General features: G+C 42.7%; 2 protein-coding genes across 8 annotated transcripts in view; one reads left to right on the top strand and one right to left on the bottom strand.

The window, feature by feature from the left end:
• LOC124136165 (pumilio homolog 3-like) overlaps positions 1-4,273 on the top strand; it is a 31,713-nt gene extending 27,440 nt beyond the window's left edge. For 2 of the 3 annotated variants that reach the window (XM_046502007.2, XM_046502008.2), the window contains exons 17-18: positions 117-207; positions 1,993-4,273. In XM_046502007.2, the coding sequence (XP_046357963.1) occupies positions 117-207; positions 1,993-2,155 (254 nt within the window). In that variant the 3' untranslated portion in view covers positions 2,156-4,273. The remainder of the gene's footprint in view (positions 1-116; positions 208-1,992) is intronic. The other variant, XR_007222148.1, reaches the window with a different exon arrangement.
• Positions 4,274-4,624: 351 nt separating this feature from the next.
• LOC124136169 (phospholipid-transporting ATPase ABCA1-like) overlaps positions 4,625-25,233 on the bottom strand; it is a 90,663-nt gene continuing 70,054 nt past the window's right edge. For 4 of the 5 annotated variants that reach the window (XM_048399618.1, XM_048399619.1, XM_048399617.1 and 1 more), the window contains 12 exons: positions 24,780-24,930; positions 23,147-23,270; positions 21,483-21,612; positions 20,505-20,625; positions 17,800-17,981; positions 15,265-15,406; positions 14,585-14,719; positions 13,856-13,959; positions 12,974-13,066; positions 11,527-11,770; positions 10,307-10,403; positions 4,625-8,267 (listed from right to left, as the gene is read on the bottom strand). In XM_048399618.1, the coding sequence (XP_048255575.1) occupies positions 8,143-8,267; positions 10,307-10,403; positions 11,527-11,770; positions 12,974-13,066; positions 13,856-13,959; positions 14,585-14,719; positions 15,265-15,406; positions 17,800-17,981; positions 20,505-20,625; positions 21,483-21,612; positions 23,147-23,270; positions 24,780-24,930 (1,648 nt within the window). In that variant the 3' untranslated portion in view covers positions 4,625-8,142. Of the gene's footprint in view, positions 8,268-10,306; positions 10,404-11,526; positions 11,771-12,973; positions 13,067-13,855; positions 13,960-14,584; positions 14,720-15,264; positions 15,407-15,911; positions 15,946-17,799; positions 17,982-20,504; positions 20,626-21,482; positions 21,613-23,146; positions 23,271-24,779; positions 24,931-25,233 lie in introns of those variants that run through there. The other variant, XM_048399621.1, reaches the window with a different exon arrangement.

Raw genomic sequence — 25,233 nt, 5'->3', positions numbered from 1 at the left:
CGCTGAAAACCTTGTGAAAAGACTGAAATTCAAGATGTTCAACAAACCCCGTTTGTTACTGCCGGTGTGATGAGGTGTATAGTGCTGCTTATAACTGGCTATGTTCTTTGTGACAGTGCTCTTCTCCAACATACTCCTGTCAGCCCTGGCAGAGGGAACTCTCAAGTCCTGGGCGGCCTGCAACAGAGGCTGCTTCACCCTCATCAGGTAGGTGGAGGAGAGGAGGGGAGGGTGTGAGTGATGGGAGTGGTGGAGGAGATGAGGGGAGGGTGTGGGTGGAGGAGGGGAGGGGAGGGTGTGAGTGATGGGGGTGGTGGAGGGGAGGGGAGGGTGTGGGTGATGGGGGTGGTGGAGGAGGGGAGGGTGTGAGTGATGGGGGTGGTGGAGGGGAGGGGAGGGTGTGGGTGATGGGGGTGGTGGAGGGGAAGGGAGGGTGTGAGTGATGGGGGTGGAGGAGGGGAGGGTGTGAGTGATGGGGGTGGTGGAGGAGATGAGGGGAGGGTGTGGGTGATGGGGGTGGTGGAGGAGGGGAGGGAAGGGGAGGGTGTGAGTGATGGGGGTGGTGGGGGAGGGGAGGGTGTGAGTGATGGGGGTGGTGGGGGAGGGGAGGGTGTGAGTGATGGGGGTGGTGGAGGAGGGGAGGGTGTGAGTGATGGAGGAGGGGAGGGGAGTGTGTGTGTTGGGAGGGGGGAAGGGGTGGAATCAGGCACTGGAGTATGCTTCACCCTCATCAGGTAGGTGGAGGAGGGGAGGGTGCGAGTGTTGGAGGAGGGGAGGGGTGTGTGTGTGTTGGGAGGGGGGAAGGGGTGGAATCAGGCACTGGAGTATGCTTCACCCTCATCAGGTAGATGAAGGAGAGGAGAGTGTGAGTGATGGGAGATGGTGGAGGAGGGTAGGGGTGGGTGTGTTGGTGGGGGGAGGGGGGTGGAGGAGGGGGGTTGGAATCAGGCACTGGAGTATGCTTCACCCTTATCAGGTAGGTGAAGGAGGGTGTGGGGGTGGAGGGGGGAGGTATGTGGGTGTTGGAGTGTGGTGGAATAAGGTAGGTGGAGGAGGGGAGGGGTGTGGGGGATTTAAAGGGTGTGTATCCTCCTCATCAAGTTGACCTTATTGTCCTATAGCATGCAGTGAAGAGGATGTATGTTGAAAATGAGAAGTTTTTATAAGAGTGATGATAGCCAAGTTACAAGAATCTTGTCAATGATGCAAGGGTATTCGAGGTAGTCTTTTTCGAAAGAAACTATGTCTTTCTGTACAACTTGAGGGTGCCACAAGTGCCACAAGTCTGTGAAGAGTTGCATTGGTTAGGGGCACCAGAAATCTATGGTTGGTTGTTTGAATGTCACACTGGCTCTGATTATGTTTATATGTTTGTTAGCACCATACCATGTTCATAGGTGAATGTCAAAGAGCTGCATCGCTTTGGGCTTTACTCGTACATTGAGCTGACGTCCCATGATATGGAAGAAATGCTGTTCAAAATAGTGTTATGTCTAACTCACTGAACATATTTTACAATGTTTGTTCTGATAAACAAGGGGGGGTCGGGTAGCCTAGTGGTTAAAGCGTTCGCTCGTCACGCCGAGGACCCGGGTTCGATTCCCGACATGGGTACAATGTGTGAAGCCCATTTCTGGTGACCCCCGCCGTGATATTGCTGGAATATTGCTAAAAGCGGCGTAAAACCATACTCACTCACTCACTGATAAACAAACATAAGGTTTGTCTCCAAAACCTTGTGTTGTATGAACTAACCATGATGTTGCTTGAATATTGCCAAAGCACCTTACATCTTACTTATTATTAATCAGAATCGGATGTGTGACATGTTGGCTATGAGGTAGGTGGAGAACTAAATCAAACTAAACAGTTGTTTCAATATGTAGATCAATACGTTAACTGTGTCATGTACATTTTTCACTGGCACTTCTAATTCCGGTCGGTATAAACCCAACTCACTCAATAATCCCTAACGCTGATGTGATGTTGCAGCCTGCTGGAGTTGGATGACATTGAGGTGACGACACTTGTGAGGCAGCAGCTGAGTGGCATCAAGAAGTCGCTGCGGAAGATGACGTTCAAGGGGGCACAGATACTGCTGCAGAAACTGGAGGGGATGTCGTCACCGCCGAGGCCCCAGATGATTGACTTGTAAGGAGGGCTATAGACATGATCGACAACCAGCAGATGTACGACTTAAAGAGGAGATGGAGACTTGATTGACAATCAGCATATGATTGCTTGTGATGGGAGCCATAGTCCTCCTTGACAAAATGCAGATGTTCGACTTGTGAGGAGAGCTATAGACCTCACAGACACCAAGCAGATGTTCACCTTGTGGGGAGAGCTACAAACTCTGCCCACCAAGTGATCCTAATCACGTATCACCAGCAGTCAGCATCCTGTTTTAACCTGGAACCTCAGGGTGGCTATGTAGTTATGGATGATGTGCCAGTGGAGGTCCACTGTGAGGTGGAATTGGTCGGAACTTAAAGGTGCTCTGGAGTACTATCAAAATCCTTCTATTTTCTATGATCTAAAATGGTAACCTGGCTTAATCAGATGTCATCCCTGCTTATCTATAGGCAATAGTCACGGACAGAGGTGGGGAGGGTTGGTTGTATGACCCTCCTTGTTCTCACACTCCTTACATGTCCACCTATGTTCCATCAACCAGTTTCTTTGGTTCTTTTCGTGACTTGGGTTATATGTACCTACTCCTTTTTTAAAATGCTGTTTGCTTTAGTAGCCGAGGACAGTTTCACTTGGGAAAATTGATGATCATTCTTACCTGCTTGTCAAGCTGTATAACCAAGTTTGCGTGCTTTCTGATGAGAGATGTCGTGATTTAGAGGAATATGCCATATTGCCGCGAGGCATTTAACTGTATGAGAGCATTTTTTCAACACTGTATGCTCCTGTGTCAGGATGTTCTTCATCTTAATCATATACTACTCAAAAGAAGTTAAGGATCACCTGATTCTTTCATATTACTATAGTTAATCTCTCATGTCATTACAGATTAACTTTCCCATTATGAAAGAATCGGGTGATCCTTAACTTCTTTTGAGTAGTATATCTGTATTGTTTAATTTATGTTTCACTCATTCTTTAACCAAACATGTTGATGTACATGGATTGGCTTTGAACAGATGTGTATTCAATCTGTGTGCATCTATATCTTGTACATATAAACAAATGGCCATAAAGGATACCTGTTATTTTAGTGTTGAAACATTTTAAAGCAGGTGTTGACAAATGGAGTTTTACCTTCTACATATGTTATCAATTGGAGATGTGATGAGTAACAAGAGGATTGTACACACAGAATCAGTTTTAAAATTAAAATTGAATTTGAAATTCCCTTACTGATTTAGAATCTGTTGTATAGACTATTTGGATGAGTGCCAGGAATGTTGATCTTATCCGAATAAATTATTGTTACTGTATGTGCCATGGTAAGTGCTTTAGGTGCTTAGGAACTTGACAGGGGGCGCTTTGTAAAACCATACAGAAAGTTACATTTCCTTACAGGGACTGAACGGTAGTGACCACTTCTTTGATAATTGTTACTTTGTAATTTCACATCCGTTCTTTCTGAACAAAAGCTGTCATAGACACAAGAAGATATGACTACTGTAAATATTCAGTCTCAGCCAGGGGCATTTATAAGGAAGTTGGTAGTGGCACTTCATACAATATACTTTTTTAAAAACAATGTTTGATTCTGTTGATACATGTTTCCATTTTATGATAACTGTGCCATGTATTTAAATGTTGTTTGTAGTTTCATGAAATCTTTGTTCCGGGTTAGAATTGGCCCCCACAAACATATGCTTGTCATTTAATTACAGACTGCAGTCATACAGCTGGAATTTCACTTAGAGCAGTCATGAACAGACAAACTAACAAACATATAGTAATTATTATTTGGAATAGTCATTGGAATAAATGATTATGGTGTGTGTGTGTGTGTGTGTGTGTGTGTGAGGATCGTCTGCCAGAGGCTGCAAGTGAACTTTATGTTGTTACCATCATAAATCTAGGTTTGTAGTCTTTGTATTTAAATGGAATTGTCTGGATTAACAATTTTGTGGCTGAATACGGAGATGTGTCCTTTTGTATATACATGTACGTTGTATATAGATGGGCCTAACAGTGTCTGGGCTAACAAGGTTTCCCTGAACTTGTACCTCTATGATATTGTCATCTTGTAGTAGGATAATACCTGTTAACATGTACAGAAAATGTAAATATATGTTGTGAAACATTCTGCTTGCGTTTGTTCTTCAAAAGACCGCCTCCGTAGTCTAGTGGTAGAGCGTCCGCCCAGAGAGCGGAAGGTCCGGGGTTCGATCCCCGGCCGTGTCATACCAAAAGATGTTAAAAGATGGTACCAATGGTCGGCTCGGAGTCAGTATACTGTGTCTGAGTGGGGTATTCATGTTAAACTGCAGTATGGTATCTCAGTGAGCTGGCACTATAAATCGGCATCAGTCCGGACTAGTACAAGCAGCCACACAAACGTACATGCACGTCGCAAAATGCAATAATCTTGGACGCGACGTTAAACCCCATTTCACCTCACCTTGTTCTTTAAAATGACCATGAAAACATCTGTAGCAAAAAATCAAATCTGTTTATTATGCAGTGAAAATGTACATTTAGAGTAAAGTTAAATATTGTCATGTAGAAAAAAAGGAAATTCGGTTGACGTCACAACTTTTCATAGTGAGATGAGGTACAAGTTTGAACTTCTGGTCAGTGGTGTATGACTTCGGTACATTGTCATGAAATGTTGCCAGTGTTTCTAATTCAGGGTGACATTTAGCATCCTATTCAACGGTGGAAGAGACCTTCAATTTGGCAGTCCAGCCTTGGACAAAAAGTAGACACAGTTTAAGGACCTTCTTTAATGTACTATTATAGCGAAGTTTCAGTACAGATGCTCATACCATTGTCAAGCAAGACTGAAATGTTGCTATATAATAGTAAATTTATCGATGACAACTTCTTTAATTCTGAGACATATGCTGATGTTAGCTATATAATATATGTATATAAAAAAAAGTTTTTTTCTTGCTAATCATTTGGTACATCACAAATTATTAGTCTGATATGTTATTGATACATAAGACAGACCCTGGTCTGTGGACTATTCAACTTGAGTACTTGGAAGTACACATGGAGACTTCAGACAAGGAAATGAAATAAGAATGCCATCTATTTGAAAGCACTCTTTGGTCTAAAGGCTTTAAATTTGGAATCACAATTATGAACAGTACTATTGTTCTGACCAGCAGAACAAAGTATGGGGCAACTCAGACATAGGAACTATGAAACATTTATGACACAAAGGTCTCATAAAACCAGCCAAAACTTGAACGCAATAAAGAAACATTGTTCTCGGGACATCTAGCAATGCCTAGTTTCTGCAACATTGCAAATGAAACCCATTTAAGAAATTGACAAGGACTGTTATAGAGAACCAATTGCATGCAACAAGTTATTTCTTAGATTTTCGCTTGTCTTGCCTGCTTATAAGAGTACATTTGTTTCCTATAACAGATCTAGCTTGATGTAATATGAACTTGATTTTCTATATAGACGTAAAATAATTTATTAAATGAGGAATTACTTTTGAATGGAAAGATATAACTAAAACATATGACCTATGTTAAAATATACACAAAAATCCAAAATGAAAATGGTTTTCTTTTCCTATATGTAAATAAAAAACATCAAATATACTAAACACTATTAATATATTCACACACAAAAGGATATATAACTGAATATAAGTGAATTCTTCTCCAAATATTAATTTGTTGAACAATAGGTTGTGCCTCTTAATGAAACTCCAATCAGACTGTTATTTGATCTTGCGGAAAGTAAATGGATAAAGAAACAATTGTGTGACACTTAAACACTCTTATGTGGGAATTATTCATAGACACACCCTTATCACAAATGTTTCTTGTACATGCATCACACACTCTCCAATGATATATTCATATACTACTGAAGAAAGATAATCCGATTCTTTCATATTACCATAGTCAATATGTCATGGTATGACATTAACTATAGTAATATGAATATCACTTTTTCTCAAGCACTTATTTCAATAATACATGATTATACCTATCGATTAGCAATTTTATATCTACCTTATCTAAACCAGACATACAAACACTTGTATAACACTCATATTGCATCTTCACCCATACATATCCACTTCAGACCACTACTTCATATAGACAGATACACACATTTACAGGATATCTTCGTGTCGGCGAGCTGAGTGTTGATTTAAAAGATCCCCACAATTAAACAAAAGCAAAAAGGTCACAAATCTCATGTAAATATGTATATCACTCTCCCAGTTGAAATATAATTAAATAATAGAGAAATAGCTGTTTGACAGGGGAGAGCGATGAGTGCCTTGTTCAGGGTATTTGTCTTCTTACTGGTATGGCAAAGAGAACACTAATAAGACAGACAAAAGAAATTGAGAACATCAACAACTTGTACCTTTGAATTCCAAGTTGCCCATTTTCTGATGTCCCCCGCAGCATTATTGCTAAAAGCGGCACCTAACCATACTCAAGTTTCTATTTCTATTCTGTACTCAGACGATATAACGATACATAAACTGAAACATCAAGAACATGCCGTTCTTAAGATTCTCTTACACTTCTCGATTTATCACCTCGGAGCAGAAGGTAATTATTATGGAACAATGCTTATTGACCATTGTTTATGATATTAGCAAAAACATTTTTCATGTGTGAAGGATCACATGACCAATATCAACCAGACTGTATAATAATCTCAAATTGTACCCCCTTATACAAATTTCCCTTGAATATGAGAAGAATAAGATCACAATTTCTCTCTGATCTTTTTAGATCACCATTTTCAAAGTCCTACAGTAAAGATAATCTCTGTATATAAAACATCCAGAGTCACAGCAAAAATCTAGAATACCATGACATCAAGACAGGTGAACACACTACAGTTTAGCACTGTACAAAACACATCACTGTCATCTAAATACACACAGATGTAGTTGCAGTAGGATTGCCTAACAATATCAAAATATGAAATATAATAAAAATGGGATAATTAAAAATGCAAGATAATATATATCTGTTGTGAAATATTCCCCCCAAATGTGAAATGAATTTAAGACACACCTCACAATATTTGTATGTGCCACAATTATTAAAATGGTTTAGGTTCCACAAAACATTAATACAACATCTCACGTATGTCTTGCCTAAAAATCAATATATGTATGTTCAGCTGTTCATGTGCCATTCATTCCTGTCAGTGCATCAGGAACTGGGGTTACTAATAACATGGAGTGAGTATATCACAGTCTGTTAAGGCAATCATTTACCAGCATCAGGTATATCTTCGGTCAAGTAGTCAGGGATTCATTCTTGTGCCATTTGGGACCAGTTAGTGGGGTATTGTTACCATTTGGGACCAGTTAGTGGGGTACTGTTACCATGTGTACCAGTTAGTGGGGTATTGTTACCATGTGTACCAGTGGGTGGGGTACTGTTACCATGTGTACCAGTTAGTGGGGTATTGATACCATGTGTACCAGTTAGTGGGGTATTGTTACCATGTGTTCCAGTGAGTGGGGTACTGTTACCATGTGTACCAGTGGGTGGGGTACTGTTACCATGTGTACCAGTGGGTGGGGTACTGTTACCATGTGTACCAGTTAGTGGGGTATTGTTACCATGTGTACCAGTGGGTGGGGTACTGTTACCATGTGTACCAGTTAGTGGGGTATTGATACCATGTGTACCAGTTAGTGGGGTATTGTTACCATGTGTTCCAGTGAGTGGGGTACTGTTACCATGTGTACCAGTGGGTGGGGTACTGTTACCATGTGTACCAGTGGGTGGGGTTCTGTTACCATGTGTACCAGTCGGTGGGGTACTGTGTTCTAGTTTTGTGTGATGTTGGGTTTGTGACATTAGTGTTATGGAATGTTGTCTAGGTAAAATAATTGTATGCTCTTGTCACAGTGACCAAACGTTTCACACTGTAAACTACTGTGAACAGTTTGACCACAGTTTGAGCTAACATCACAGATTCTACAGGTATCACAGTAAGGGGGGTCTACGCCACAGACACGTCGGTCAAGAAGTTGTCGCGGGCCCTGTTGGGGAGGATGAGGCCGGCAGTACTTCCTGTCACGCTCTGCTCGTCCTCGATCATCATGCGCTGCTGGTTTGGGTACATGGCTGGAATACAGAAGAACAAAAACAGTCAGAACTGGAGGAAAATGGGATCTAGCATACAAATACACAATCAGAACTGGAGGGAGAATGGGATCTAGCATACAAATACACAATCAGAACTGGAGGGAGAATGGGATCTAGCATACAAATACACAATCAGAACTGGAGGGAGAATGGGATCTAGCATACAAATACACAATCAGAACTGGAGGGAGAATGGGATCTAGCATACAAATACACAATCAGAACTGGAGGGAGAATGGGATCTAGCATACAAATACACAATCAGAACTGGAGGGAGAATGGGATCTAGCATACAAATACACAGTCAGAACTGGAGGGAGAATGGGATCTAGCATACAAATACATGATCAGAACTGGAGGGAGAATGGGATCTAGCATACAAATACACAATCAGAACTGGAGGGAGAATGGGATCTAGCATACAAATACACAATCAGAACTGGAGGGAGAATGGGATCTAGCATACAAATACACAGTCAGAACTGGAGGGAGAATGGGATCTAGCATACAAATACATGATCAGAACTGGAGTGAGAATGGGATCTAGCATACAAATACACAATCAGAACTGGAGGGAGAATGGGATCTAGCATACAAATACACAATCAGAACTGGAGGGAGAATGGGATCTAGCATACAAATACACAGTCAGAACTGGAGGGAGAATGGGATCTAGCATACAAATACACAATCAGAACTGGAGGGAGAATGGGATCTAGCATACAAATACACAATCAGAACTAGAGGGAGAATGGGATCTAGCATACAAATACACAATCAGAACTGGAGGGAGAATGGGATCTAGCATACAAATACTCAGTCAGAACTAGAGGGAGAATGGGATCTAGCATACAAATACACAATCAGAACTGGAGGGAGAATGGGATCTAGCATACAAATACTCAGTCAGAACTAGGGGGAGAATGGGATCTAGCATACAAATACTCAGTCAGAACTGGAGTGAGAATGGGATATAGCATACAAATACACAATCAGAACTGGAGGGAGAATGGGATATAGCATACAAATACACAGTCAGAACTAGAGGGAGAATGGGATCTAGCATACAAATACACAGTCAGAACTGGAGGGAGAATGGGATCTAGCATACAAATACACAGTCAGAACTGGAGGGAGAATGGGATCTAGCATACAAATACACAGTCAGAACTGGAGGGAGAATGGGATCTAGCATACAAATACATGATCAGAACTGGAGGGAGAATGGGATCTAGCATACAAATACACAATCAGAACTGGAGGGAGAATGGGATATAGCATACCAATACACAATCAGAACTGGAGGGAGAATGGGATCTAGCATACAAATACTCAGTCAGAACTGGAGGGAGAATGGGATCTAGCATACAAATACACAGTCAGAACTGGAGGGAGAATGGGATCTAGCATACAAATACATGATCAGAACTGGAGTGAGAATGGGATATAGCATACAAATACACAATCAGAACTGGAGGGAGAATGGGATATAGCATACAAATACACAATCAGAACTGGAGGGAGAATGGGATCTAGCATACAAATACTCAGTCAGAACTAGGGGGAGAATGGGATCTAGCATACAAATACTCAGTCAGAACTGGAGTGAGAATGGGATATAGCATACAAATACACAATCAGAACTGGAGGGAGAATGGGATATAGCATACAAATACACAATCAGAACTGGAGGGAGAATGGGATCTAGCATACAAATACTCAGTCAGAACTAGAGGGAGAATGGGATCTAGCATACAAATACACTGTCAGAACTGGAGGGAGAATGGGATCTAGCATACAAATACACAGTCGGAACTGGAGGGAGAATGGGATCTAGCATACAAATACATTTAAGAAAATGCCATGGACTGTTATTACGAGTGGTGAACTTGTTTTCTTAGATTTTTGCTTGTCTTGCCTGCTTATAAGAGTACAGTTGTTTCCTATCACATGAATGCAAGTATCCTGTACAGAACACTATACTCTGTATGATGGCTTACTGGGGACTTCTATCTCACCTGTCTCATAGGCCCTCTGGCTCAGATCAGGAGGTAGTTCATCATCTTCTAATTCAATGTCCATGTCTGTTTGCAGCTTGGCAAAGTTGATGAAGACCTATCCCGAGAAAGAAACCAAATACATCATTTCATCCCATGAAAGTCATACAGCTTCATGGAGGAATATCATTCTGATAAACAGCAGACTTAAAAATGTGTTCTTCTTAAGACTAGCGGACATGTTATTTAACTAGTCCTCAGTGTTTGTAGCTAGTCCTGCTTGAAATGAGTCACACATGTTTACTCTGTTTACATTTTCTGTCAGTTTTATTCAGTTTCAATTTGTTGTTTGTTTGTTGTGTAACGCCGCACTCCGCAATATTCCAGCTATATGATGGCGGTCTGTAAATAACCGAGTCTGGGCCCTGTTCCACAAAGCAATCTTAGCGCTAAGATGATCGTAACTCCTATGCTTTAACATAGGCCTATGGTAGTCATAGGGCTAAAACCGCTCTGTGGAACGGGGCCGTGGACCAGACAATCCAGCGATTGACACCATGATCATCGATCCAATTTGTAGCAAAACTAAAGCACTGAAGGCTGGTTTAGAATTATAGCCCTCAAATGCTACAAGTCAATGGGGACTACCATCAATGGATTATTACATGCCCTCAGCCCAATTTAATACATGTAGAGCGAATTTTGAAGGCAGATACACGGAGTGCCACGTTATGGTAACTGGTTGAGCGAAAGAGTCAGCTCAAGTTTGTTTGTTGTTTTACGCCGCACTCAGCAATATTCTAGCTATATGGCGGCGGTCTGTAAATAATCTGTCTGGACCAGACAATCTAGTGATTGACATCATGCGCATTAATCCACGCAGTTGGGATACGATATGTATCAACCAAAACAGCGATGTTGATAGTCGCCTTTTATGGCAAGCATGGGTTGCTAAAGACCTTTTCTAATCCGGAAATTCACGGGTCGAGTCAGCTTAAGAGGCGTTTAGAACAGAATAACAATAATGCGGCACTCAGGCTGCCAACCTGTTGTACCCCGGGTAATATTAAACACTGTTGACAATCTTTCTGAGCTGAAATTTTGGTCCCAGGTCTGGGATTCCCTCTTTACTGAGAGTCTGCAGAACTCACAAATACAAAGCCCCAGACAATTCCCAGAAATACAGCAGACCTCCTCTTCCGTCAAGACTGACCGATGGGTTACAGTGGACAAGGACTCACCTGGTCCAGTGTGGTCTGGCTGACGGAGTAGCTCTCAATGCCCATGTGCTGTTTGCCACCCTCAATCTTCCCGAAGAGCCTGGCCAGGGAAATGGCGGTGGTGCCCAGCTGGTACTGCAGCATGTTGTGGTGGCTTTCCTTCAGCACCGACTCGGGGAACTGCTCCTTCATGTACTGCTTCACGGGCTCCAGGTCGGGCTGACCTCCAGCCACTCTCAGGGTCACTGTGTACCCATTGCCGAACCTGCACATGTGGACATGGCGTCATTATAGGGCAATATAACCAATGACCAGTTTCTACTATTATCAATACTTGGAAAATATGCATTCGAAGGGCATTGGAGTGGATTTGAGGAATGAATTTGGACTTGGTTCATGTGTAGGAGACAAACCATCAACCAAGTCACTGAGCCTGACCACCCGATCCATTTAGTCGCGACTGACAACAAGCGTAGGTTGCTGAGGATGTACATTCTTCCCTGGAATCCCATAGGGCCATCACACTTGGACATGAGACTAGTCAGGGCATTAACTTTTATGTGCAGTCACCACCTAGCTCTTGGGAAAATAAATCTGATACATAATATTTTCACACACATTCTTCCAGAAGATTAAGAAAGATTTCCTTGTGTTTTTTTATACAGATGATTATCTCTCAAGTTATCTTGAAATATGTAGAATAAGAAATGCATTAATATTTATTCATCTTGTTCATGAATAGAACAAAATATTGTCTGGACAATGGCATGATGAACCCCAGATAAGCTCCCCACAGTCTCCCAGACCGCCTCAGTGGTCTAGTGGATGGAGCGTCTGCCTGGAGAGTGGAACGTTGATGTGATCCCCGGCCACATCATTCAAAAAGGCTCAGAGTCTGAATACTGTGTCCGAGTGGGATATACATGTTAAACTGTGGTATCTCATTGGGCTAGCACTATTAAACTGTCTTTAGTTCGGACTAATACAAGCAGACACACACACACACACACACACGTGTATGCACGTTATTATGCAAGTGCAATAATCTTTAACGCGACATTAAACCTCACTTCACCTCAAACTTGATATGGAGGGCACGGGTAGCCCAGTTGTCTAAGGCGCCGCAATTCGCTCTGAAGAGTTGCATTAATTGGGCAAGCCAGAAACCTATGATTGTGGGTTCGAATCCTGGTTCGCCCCGATTATGTTTTTAGGTATGTCAGCACCATACCCCTGCTTGTGGGTTTCACCGAAGTGGTAAACGTCTGAGACCTGCACCAGCTTTCCTCCCACATTAAGTAGGCACACTGTGATATAACTGGAATACTGTTAAAAGCGGTGTTAAACCAAACTCACTCACGCAAACTTGATATGTAAGATCTACAGTGAATGCAGCAATAAACTCTATCTGCCAAACACCACGACACATGTGTTTAGACGAGTATATGTAGGATGTGAGAAAACAGACCTGTTCTTCAGATGCTGCGTGCTGCCGATACACTTGAACCGGCCGTTCACCATGATGGCCAGCCTGCCGCACAGCGCCTCACATTCCTCCATGCTGCAACAGGAACAACACTCAGAAACATCCTTCGACATCATCCTACTGTTCAAAGCTGTACCTTACCCATGCAAGCAGATTCATGTCAAGGACTTTCAACTCCTTCAGGGGCAGTCGGGTAGCCTAGTGGTTTAAGTGTTGGCTATTCACGCCAAAGACCCGGGTTCGATTCCCTTCATGGGTACAATGTGTGAAGCCCATTTTCTAGTGTCCTCCGCCGTGATATTGCTGAAATATTGCTAAAAGCAGCCTTAAACCATACTCACTCACTCACTAATTTAATTGCATTAACAAGACAAAACCTGGCCTTACGGCAACAGATTGTGTAGTTAAATGTGTTAAAAATGTGTTAAACATGCATGAAATAGTGACCAGGAATTTACACAACAAAGTGTTGCAATCTGCAATACAACAAGCAGTGAACAAGGCTGTAAACAATATTCAGCAATATTTCCAGTGTGGCACACATCGGTGTGCTCATCCTATTCAGCAGCCATTACAGGGACAGACACTAGGATGTATCCTCCGGTGAGATCCAGTCGGCCATCTGTTATCCTGATCGATAGGTAGTTCAACTTCAAACTTATTTTGGCTAGAAGACTGTGCAAGGTAGTTCATGTCACTGCACTGTGAAGCCACAATTACAGGGATGCAGCCACTACAGGGATAGATATTAGACAAGCATGAAATACTGTAGGACTTTCTGTCCCCTTGAATCCCATTCTGCAGTTCAAAGACTTGCTATAAGGACTGTAATGCACAGAACATGATCTGATCAACTTCTCTCACCTGTGGGAAGTTAGAATGATGGAGCGGCCATCTTTGATGATGCTGTTGATGCAGTTCCAGAGGAAGCGACGAGCCTTGGGGTCCATACCGGTAGTAGGTTCATCCTGAACAAGGTGAATGAATTCATTGTAAGTGCAAGATACTGTCTACAATCCAAATCAGGGCCCTACTGACTGTAGCTCTAGGACTATTGCAAGTCCTACTTTGTCTCAGAGATTGGTTGGTTGGTTTGTTGTTTAACGCCGCACTCAGCAATATTCCAGCTATATGACAGCGGTCTGTAAATAATCAAGTCTCGACCAGACAATCCAGTGATTGATATCATGAGCATCGATTGGAATCGATGACCGTGCATCAACCAAGTCAGCAAGCCTGACCAACCGATCCCTTCAGTCGCCTTTTACGGCAAGCATGGGTTGCTGAAGACCTATTCTACCCCGGATCTTCATGGGTCTTGTCTCAGAGAAGAGGACGGGGGGAGGGGGAAGAGGAGGAGAGGGAGATGGAGATGGAGAGGGAGAGGGAGAGAGGAAGCTGAGACACAGCTGCCACATCAAAAGAATTGGATCTGATACAATCCACAAAACATCTTACTAGAAACACTAGAAACACATAACTGTATAATAGTCAAAGAATGTGTATTATGAAAATAGTTCACAAGCATGATCTCGTTTGGCACACAGTAACCTATACTTCATGGCTTTTAGAATTACTGTGTGTTGGACTTACCAGGAATATAATGGGAGGGTTGCCAATGAGAGCGATGGCGGTGGACAGTTTCCGCTTGTTGCCACCGGAGTAGCTGCCAGCGATGACGTTGGCATACTTCACTAGCCCCAGCTTCCTGATAGCCCACTCTGCCACCTGCACACACACACACCATTTAAAGCCTTACTACTAGTAGGAAGTAACCACTTCAGAAAGCTAATCAGTTACCATACATATAATGATATGTGACCAATGACAAAACATGTCATGATATTTGAACATGGCTAAAACTAAGGCCAATACATAGCAGTAGATACAGCACTGGAAACTGTTCCCTAAATTTGAGAAGAATCCATGCAGTAGTTTTCAAGTTACAGGTCACACAAATGTTTAAGTCAAGCAATTCTAAGTAAAAATAATGAAATATAGCTGTATTTTTCAGAAAATCCAAATACTGAAATCAAACTTCCCACTGCACTTCTCCTATTGGCATAGAAAGTATTCACCAAGTTTGAAAAGAATCTATGGAGAATTTTTCAAGTCATAGAACGCATACAAACAATGTCCTCGGAGGACGAACAGATGGAAGGATGGACAGAATTCCTTGGTATAACAATATACCCCCGCCCTTTACGACTGAGGTATAAAAACATCCTCTAGCAATGTTCCTATCTGTTTAGTAATAAGTTAAAAAAGCTTACATCTTTGATATCCTTCTCAGGTATGCCTCTGACTCGGGCGTAGAACTGCAGATGTTCCCGGCCGGTGAGAAGGGAGTCCAGAGCATCAAACTGAGGACAGTAGCCCATCAGCTGCCGCACCTTCACCATGTCCTTCAGAATGCTGCCCAACACAACACAACATGTTTGTAACAGATCAGGGAGCACAGTCACATCTAGCTCTAATTGTGATTCAGAATACTGCCCAACACAACACAACACAACACGTTTGTAACTGATCAGGGAGCACAGTCACATCTAGCTCTAATTGTGATTCAGAATACTGCCCAACACAACACATTTGTAACAGATCAGGGAGCACAGTCACATCTAGCTCTCATTGTGATTCAGAATACTGCCCAACACAACACAACACAACACGTTTGTAACGGATCAGGGAGCACAGTCACATCTAGCTCTAATTGTGATTCAGAATACTGCCCAACACAACACATTTGTAACAGATCAGGGAGCACAGTCACATCTAGCTCTAATTGTGATTCAGAATACTGCCCAACACAACACAACACAACACGTTTGTAACGGATCAGGGAGCACAGTCACATCTAGCTCTAATTGTGATTCAGAATACTGCCCAACACAACACATTTGTAACAGATCAGGGAGCACAGTCACATCTAGCTCTAATTGTCCTTCAGAATACTGCCAAACACAACACAACACGTTTGTAATGGATCAGGAAGCACAGTCACATCTAGCTCTAATTGTAATTCAGAATACTGCCCAACACAACACAACACGTTTGTAACGGATCAGGGAGCACAGTCACATCTAGCTCTAATTGTGATTCAGAATACCGCCCAACACAACACGTTTGTAACGGATCAGGGAGCACACTCACATCTAGCTCTAATTGTGATTCAGAATACTGGCCAACACAACACGTTTGTAACTGATCAGGGAGCACAGTCACATCTAGCTCTAATTGTGATTAAGAATACTGCCCAACACAACACGTTTGTAACGGATCAGGGAGCACAGTCACATCTAGCTCTAATTGTGATTCAGAATACCGCCCAACACAACACGTTTGTAACGGATCAGGGAGCACACTCACATCTAGCTCTAATTGTGATTCAGAATACTGGCCAACACAACACGTTTGTAACTGATCAGGGAGCACAGTCACATCTAGCTCTAATTGTGATTAAGAATACTGCCCAACACAACACGTTTGTAACGGATCAGGGAGCACAGTCACATCTAGCTCTCATTGTGATTCAGAATACTGCCCAACACAACACGTTTGTAACTGATCAGGGAGCACAGTCACATCTAGCTCTAATTGTGATTCAGGTTACTGCCCAACACAACACGTTTGTAACGGATCAGGGAGCACAGTCACATCTAGCTCTAATTGTGATTCAGAATACTGCCCAACACAACACGTTTGTAACGGATCAGGGAGCACAGTCACATCTAGCTCTAATTGTGATTAAGAATACTGCCCAACACAACACGTTTGTAACGGATCAGGGAGCACAGTCACATCTAGCTCTAATTGTAAATAGAAATTTGGGTTTCTTATTAGAATAAAATTTTGGTGAAAAAAACCCAGAGTTGAAAGATCGTAAATTTCGGGGTTTATGCTGATAGCTTGTAATGATACAAAAGAGTCTGTGTGTATTATACTTGACAGATATATTTTCCAAAATTTAATTGCCCATAATTAAGGGTGCATATAACACACGAGTGGGTATTCTACACGACTAAATAAGTCTTGTGTACATTGATCATTTGGAAGGGGTGCTAATTGGGATTGTTCACTTGCCAATATATCAGGAAATATCGCTGTTGGCACTTATTAGAGCGGGGCGCTTATTACGTCAAATAAGGTATTCAGTTAATGTCCACATCATTGTTCATCATATCTATATGCACTGATATCGTGACACAGAGGATGGCGATGCACCGATCATTCGATGAATTGTTACATTCCTTATTTGCAGCAATCTCAAAAGTCAACACACCAGGAACCGATTTATTAATCTAATAAATTACATAATGAACTGGAACTCAAGCCAGGTTACAACCAAATACAACCCAACCACTGGAATAGCCAAAAGCCCATTGGCCAGATGGGGTCTGATACTGCATGCAACTGACCAAAAATACTGTCATCTCTTGCAAGGGATTCAATGTCATTTCATTGGCTAAACCATCAATTATTTTTGTCTTTGTGCTTTCATAAACTGAAAAAAATATAAGGCCACGCCCATCAGTTGTCTACTGTTTCCTGATTGGCTGATAATAGAGTGGGCTTGTGTTATATTTGCTCTGAATGATGTCACTGATTTTGTATTGTTGTCTACTTTTCTTTTGCATTACTGATTATATATGTAGTCTGTGAAGTTATTATTGTTGACCAAGTTATTAATAAAATAAACACAGTGCTAATTATAAGACATATAATGTGTGCACCTTACCTTCATAAACTCAAAATATATTGAAGTCAATTCTTAATGAAACCACTGACAACATTAATCTGCCACGTACCTCATGTCACTGACTGCCGCCGAGCCGCTGGTGACGGACACGTCTCCTGTCAGCATCTTGAAGGTCGTGGTCTTCCCTGCTCCGTTAACCCCTAGCAGACCAAAACACTGCCCCTTGGGCACCCCCACACACAGTCTGTCTACAGCTGTCAGACGCCCCTTCTTCCCAGGGGTCCAGTAGGTCTGCAGAGACAGATGGTGGTGTCACACAAAAGTTCAATGAAAGTCATCATATTCTTCATCTTAGTTTTCGAATGACATAAATAGCTCTATGACGGCAATCTGTAAATTATCAAGTCTTGACCAGACAATCCAGTGATTCACATCACAAGAACTGATCAACGCAATTGGGATACGATGACATGAATCAACCAAGTCTGCAAGCCTGACCACCTGATCCCAACAGTCGCCTCTTACGACAAGCATAGTTGCCTCTTAAGGCAAGCATGGGTTGCTGTAGACCTATTCCAACCCGGATCTTCACGGGTCTGGCATATGAGCAGTACCAATGGGCCATAGCATGATGGCAATCAGTGACAGTTATTAATGTCAAAATCATGATAACTCAGTACCGGTACACCTTGTATGGTTTGTGTCAAACATGATACAATATTTATCGTTAAAGATGAAAACAAGTTATATTATGAACTAATATATCATTGATGACTCATCAGACTCTCAGGAAGCCACGGGGGATGGGGTAGTCTAGTGGTTAAAGCGTTTGCTCATCATGCCACAGGCCCAGGTTTAATTCCCCACATAGCTGCAATGTGTGCAGATTATTTCTTGCGTCCCCAGCCATATTTCTTCAATATTGCACAACTCACTCATTCACTCAGGAAATATGTGGCCTTTCATGGGTAGACCAAGAATATTTCATAGATGTGACTAGTCTCACCTTAGTGAGATTCTCCAGCTTTGAGGTGTCATGTTTTGTTTGAGTCTGGACCAGACGATCCAGTGATTGACATAATAAGCATCGATCCACACAATTGGGATATGATAACATGCATCAACCCGATCCAGTTAGTCGCCTCTTACAACAAGTCTCCCTTGGAGAAGTTCTCCAGCTTTGAGAAGTCATGTGACAAGTCTCACCTTGGAGAGGTTTTTCCAGCTTCAAGGTGTCATGTGACAAGTTTCACCTTGGAGAAGTTCTCCAGCTTTGAGAAGTCATGTGACAAGTCTCACCTTGGAGAAGTTCTCCAGCTTTGAGAAGTCATGTGACAAGTCTCACCTTGGAGAGGTTCTCCAGCTTCAAGGTGTCATGTGACAAGTTTCACCTTGGAGAAGTTCTCCAGCTTCAAGGTGTCATGTGACAAGTTTCACCTTAGAGCTGTTCTCCAGCTTTGAGGTGTCGTGTGACAAGTCTCACCTTGGTGAGGTTCACCAGCTTCAAGGTGTCATGTGACAAATCTCACCTTGAAGAAGTTCTCCAGCTTTGAGGTGTCATGTGACAAGTTTCACCTTGGAGAAGTTCTCCAGCTTTGAGGTGTCGTGTGACAAGTCTCACCTTGGTGAGGTTCACCAGCTTCAAGGTGTCATGTGACAAGTCTCACCTTGGAGAGGTTCTCCAGCTTCAAGGTGTCATGTGACAAGTTTCACCTTGGAGAAGTTCTCCAGCTTCAAGGTGTCATGTGACAAGTTTCACCTTAGAGCTGTTCTCCAGCTTTGAGGTGTCGTGTGACAAGTCTCACCTTGGTGAGGTTCACCAGCTTCAAGGTGTCATGTGACAAATCTCACCTTGAAGAAGTTCTCCAGCTTTGAGGTGTCATGTGACAAGTTTCACCTTGGAGAAGTTCTCCAGCTTTGAGGTGTCGTGTGACAAGTCTCACCTTGGTGAGGTTCACCAGCTTCAAGGTGTCATGTGACAAATCTCACCTTGAAGAAGTTCTCCAGCTTTGAGGTGTCATGTGACAAGTTTCACCTTAGAGCTGTTCTCCAGCTTTGAGGTGTCGTGTGACAAGTCTCACCTTGGTGAGGTTCACCAGCTTCAAGGTGTCATGTGACAAATCTCACCTTGAAGAAGTTCTCCAGCTTTGAGGTGTCATGTGACAAGTTTCACCTTGGAGAAGTTCTCCAGCTTTGAGGTGTCGTGTGACAAGTCTTACCTTGGTGAGGTTCACCAGCTTCAAAGTATCATGTGACAAGTCTCACCTTGGTGAGGTTCTCCAGCTAAAGGTATCATGTGACAAGTCTTACCTTGGTGAGATTCTCCAGCTTCAAGGTGTCATGTGACAAGTTTCACCTTGGAAAAGTTCTCCAGCTTCAAGGTGTCATGTGACAAGTTTCACCTTGGAGAAGTTCTCCAGCTTCGAGAAGTCATGTGACAAGTCTCACCTTGGAGAGGTTCTCCAGCTTCAAGGTGTCATGTGACAAGTTTCACCTTGGAGAAGTTCTCCAGCTTCAAGGTGTCATGTGACAAGTCTCACCTTGGTGAGGTTCTCCAGCTTTGAGGTGTCGTGTGACAAGTCTTACCTTGGTGAGGTTCTCCAGCTTCAAGGTGTCATGTGACAAGTCTCACCTTGGGGAGGTTCTCCAGCTTCAAGGTGTCATGTGACAAGTCTCACCTTGGTGTGGTTCTCCAGCTAAAGGTATCATGTGACAAGTCTTACCTTGGTGAGGTTCTCCAGCTTCAAGGTGTCATGTGACAAGTCTTACCTTGGTGAGGTTCTCCAGCTAAGGGTATCGTGTGACAAGTCTCACCTTGGTGAGGTTCTCCAGCTTCAAGGTGTCATTATCTGCCCCTCCTGACATGACCCGCTGACGTTCCCGAGCCACATCAATGTCCTCGTTGTTCAGTGGGGTGGAAGGCCCCTTTGTCTTCCTGCAGTGACAGATACAGTTGTCAAGATCAAGAGCTTCAACACAGCAACCCCAAGTCACCCGGCAGTGAATGCGTTTAGTCATATCCAAATAGTCCACAGCTAATTCAGGACAATGTAAAATAACTAGACTTGTGAAAATCACCAGTAATTCTGGAATTTCGCTAGTCTCTGACTAGTGTACCAGTGGATGTGTCTAATCCAGAAGTGTGATGGAATCCAATGCAATGTGTAATAAGGCTGGGAAGAGTCCAAATTGTGTACCCGGGTATCCGACCCTACTCGGGTACCTGCTGTAGGTCTCAAGAGTTGGTTACAAAATGTTTGATTGGGAATTATTTTACTGGAGCTCTGGCAAAAACTTTTTCGATACACGATCTGATCACCCATACACTGAAGTTGACTGAAGCTCTATCTTTACACAAAGATATAAATGTCAGAAGGAATGAGTGTATAGTCAGAAAGAAATTCAAATATAAGCGACTTGTAGTGTAACCATGGAGTTTCAGTGTTAATGTGATGAAAAATTTATCATGTGACTAAGCACAGAGTTCAGGTGGTCCTTTAGGTACCCCAACCCGAGGACCCGAATTACCCATCCCAGCCCAACTCTGTAACATATCTTTTCAAAGTAAAAACTGAAGTTTCATAACAAAGTTCATTCAAGTTGGTATCGTTACAGTCCTCAATCATTTCTAATCACAGGTTTACAAACATAACTCTCTCCTTTCACTTCACTGCAACAAATTCCTAAATGAATGTCTGAGAAAAGTTGGATCAAGCTAAAACATATTTGACCAGCTTCTGGAATAAACGCTGCAGAGAATGAAGTCCTAGTTGACTTGTTCACTGGTCTCACCTTGGTTTGATGAAGAACCTGTACTCTATGAGCAGGTTGAAGATGAAGAACACGATACCCAGGGCGAACATGGCAAACAGGTTGCGACCAACTATTTTCCAGTCAAACAGGTTGTAATCCAACGTCTCACCTGGTAAACAAGCACACTAGTTAGGGGTTTGGTTAGGATTGTTTTTTTAATTTTTGTAATGCTTCACTGTAAATATTCCAGTGATATGACGACAGTCTGCAAATAACTGAATCTGTACAAGGCAACCCAGCGATTGATGTTCTGAAGAACAATCCATGCCGTAAGGGCAGGTTGACACCCTATCACCCAAGTCACCAAGCCTGATCACCCAACCCATTAAGTCACTTTGCATGACGAGCATAGGTCACTGGGGTCTAATTCTAACTTAGGATCACATGGAGTTGTCATGTCCTGTGGACATAGTGTTTGAGAGATAGGGTTGGGGTCAATCTTGGAAGGAAATTGTTGGATTACAGTGTTAGAGGGGTAGCGCCAAGGTCAGTATTGGAGGGATGGGGTCAAGGTCAGTGTTAAAGAGGCAGGTTGAGGGTCAAGGAGAGGCTGTTCATGGTCAGGGTCAGTGCTGTAGAGTTTGGTCAAGGTCAATGTTGGAGAGGCAGAGGCGGAGTCAGGGTCATGATCAACGTTGAGTGGCAGGGTCAACGATGGAAGGAAAGTGTTGGGTTACAGTGTTGGATTACAGTGTAAGGTCTACATCAGATCTTTTAGAGGAAGGTTCAGGGTCAGTGTTGGAGAGTCAAGGTCAGGGTTAGTGTGGGAAAGGTGGGTATATGGTCAGGGTCACTGGAGTAGTGTTTGGTCACGGTCAGCGTTGGAGAGGCAGGGTAAGAGAAGCAGGGTCAGGGTAGGAAGGACAGGGGAAGACATGGGCCAGAGTCAGTGTTGTTGAGGGTCAGGGTTGCAGAGACAGGTTCAGGGTCAGGCTCAGTGTTGTAGAGTTTGGTCAGGGTCAGGGTTGGAGAGGCAGGGTAAGAGAAGCAGGGCCAGGGTAGGAAGGACAGGGGAAGACATGGGCCAGAGTCAGTGTTGTTGAGGGTCAGGGTTGCAGAGACAGGTTCAGGGTCAGGCTCAGTGTTGTAGAGTTTGGTCAGGCTGAGTGTTGTAGAGTTTGGTCAGGCTCAGGGTTGTAGAGTTTGGTCAGGCTGAGTGTTGTAGAGTTTGGTCAGGCTCAGTGTTGTAGAGTTTGGTCAGGCTCAGTGTTGTAGAGTTTGGTCAGGCTCAGTGTTGTAGAGTTTGGTCAGGCTCAGTGTTGTAGAGTTTGGTCAGGCTCAGTGTTGTAGAGACATGGGCCAGAGTCAGTGTTGTTGAGGGTCAGGGTTGCAGAGACAGGTTCAGGGTCAGGCTCAGTGTTGTAGACTTGGGTGAAGGTCAGTGTTGGAGAGGAATGGGACCAGGGTCAGAGTCAGGGTTGGAAGGAAAGTGTTTGCTTCAGTGATGGGCTGAATATTGGGGCCATTGCAACCTCTACTTGTGATAGTATTTCAATAATCTGATGAGTACGAGAATCTGTCCAATACCCATATTTTGTCATAAATTAATATTTATTTGAACATTTTGAATTCGTAATAACAAAATAATGTTAGCTTTACATCCATCTGTGCAAACAGTCATTAATAATGATGTTCTGACATACCGAATCTGGTGATGATATCTGCCTGCAGCTTGTAGGCGGTCATGTCCATCAGTCCCCGGCCCAGACAGTAGTGAGGCATGATCAGGAATGCCTGTTTCAGTATGTTGTTTATGTCCGCAAGACCCTACAGTGGCAGTGGGAAGGGGTAAGTTATGGACAAGTTTATCAATGTTGAATGCTCTTACTTGTTACTGTGTGAGTCCCAATAAACTAAATTTATATATAAAAATCCATCATGTGACCCATCATAGGCCATTTGCGAAAACATTGTGATGACAAAGGGCAACATTGAAAAAAAAAAAAATAAAAAAAAAAAATGTGTCTCCAATTTAAGAAATAAAAAAATAGGATAGGAAAATTACGTGTCTTTTTTAACAAATTTTACAGTAAATAGTACATTTATAATACTTATCCTATCTTACACTATGCATTTCATCCATCTTTGATCAGGGTGTGGAAATGATATCAAAACGGTGTGAACGGTTTCACATGCAGTCATCAAAGCCCTACCGAAAGCTAGTGACATGGTCACTGTGATGTGAAAAACATATGTGACCAACCATGAGATAAGTGACCTTATGGGTGAAAATCACAATTAAGTTGACACCAAATGTCTTTATGAAGTCATAGCATAATTGTATCCCAGCACCCATAAGATCCCTTTTCTCCTGGTGAGTCTCATCGCCGTGGCTGCAGCAGCATATCCATACAATCAATCAAAACACATAAAGTGCACCGAAAGGTTCGCATTAGGTCAGTCTGTTCGAATTCAAGAATGAGCAGGTTTGATTACAAATTAGAGAAAATTCTGATACGTGATACGGAAATCAGCCTACAGCAGTCTTGCCAAACACAAGGTCAAAGCTCCACACATTCAAAAACCAAAAACATCGTGTTCTGTATTGCAGACAGACAATGTGGTGTTCCGAGTTCCGCAGAAAGAACAGTGTACATGCAACCATTTCCCTATAGAATGCATCACGTGACCGGTGCATTAACAATCTGATCTTCATGATATCTTATGCATGTAAATAATTCTTGAAAACGTAAAAACATTGTGGAACGCCTGCCAATCACTCCATTAGACACAACGGAGATGAGGATTAATGACAGAGACATAGGACAGACTTTGGGTGAGGTGTTCTTTGAAGCTGGAGTGAGTGAGTATGGTTTTACGCCGCTTTTAGCAATATTCCAGCAACATCACGGCGGGGGGACACCAGAAATGGGCTTCACACATTGTACCCATGTCGGGAATCGAACCCGGGTCTTCAGCGTAACGAGCGAATGCTTTAACCACTAGGCTACCCGACCGCCCCTTTTGAAGCTGCAAACTTGTTTCGGGATCGTTTCTACACCATGATCGAAGAAGAAGGATAAAATGCATAGTGTGAGATAGGTTCATTTTTAAAAACAATATAATTAGAAGTCTCTTGTCAAATGAAGATAATGACTAGCCTTTTCTTTAGGAAAGCACATGAAATTTACACTGCATGCATAAAACCCAGATACTAGTAAAAGCTGTGGCATCATTACAAGGTCGGTCAGGAAACATATTTTTTCGTCCTTTTCTACAAGTTGCGCCAAAATAACTAGCTATGGTAGTGTTGAGACCCAAATTGCCTGAACTCACTTTGTCGTCCTGCTCGAACACCTCCAAGATAAATGTTGCCAGCGTTGACACAGTTCCCAGGAACACATTCACACATGACAGTGCAACAAAGGCTGAACTTGGCACCGAGAACAGCCGGGCAAACGGATACATCAGCGGGATGATAGCAAACCTGTAACCACATGGCAAAGATGTTACATCTGTACCAAACAATTTGTCAGATGGGTGAATAGAGCTTCCCATCCAATGATTACAAATGAAGGATCAGAGTGTCATAGATTACAAATGAAGGATCAGACCGTCATAGATTACAAATGAAGGATCAGAATGTCATAGATTACAAATGAAGTATCAGAGTATCATAGATTACAAATGAAGGATCAGAGTGTCATAGATTACAAATGAAGGATCAGAGTGTCATAGATTACAAATGAAGGATCAGAATGTCATAGATTACAAATGAAGGATCAGAGTG

This window comes from Haliotis rufescens, unplaced genomic scaffold, assembly GCF_023055435.1.
Source record: "Haliotis rufescens isolate VD_foot unplaced genomic scaffold, xgHalRufe1.0.p SCAF_2, whole genome shotgun sequence".
NCBI classification, from domain to species: domain Eukaryota; kingdom Metazoa; phylum Mollusca; class Gastropoda; order Lepetellida; family Haliotidae; genus Haliotis; species Haliotis rufescens.
The sequence above is the reverse complement of the archived record's forward strand: the minus strand, read 5'-3'. Positions and strand labels throughout refer to the sequence as shown.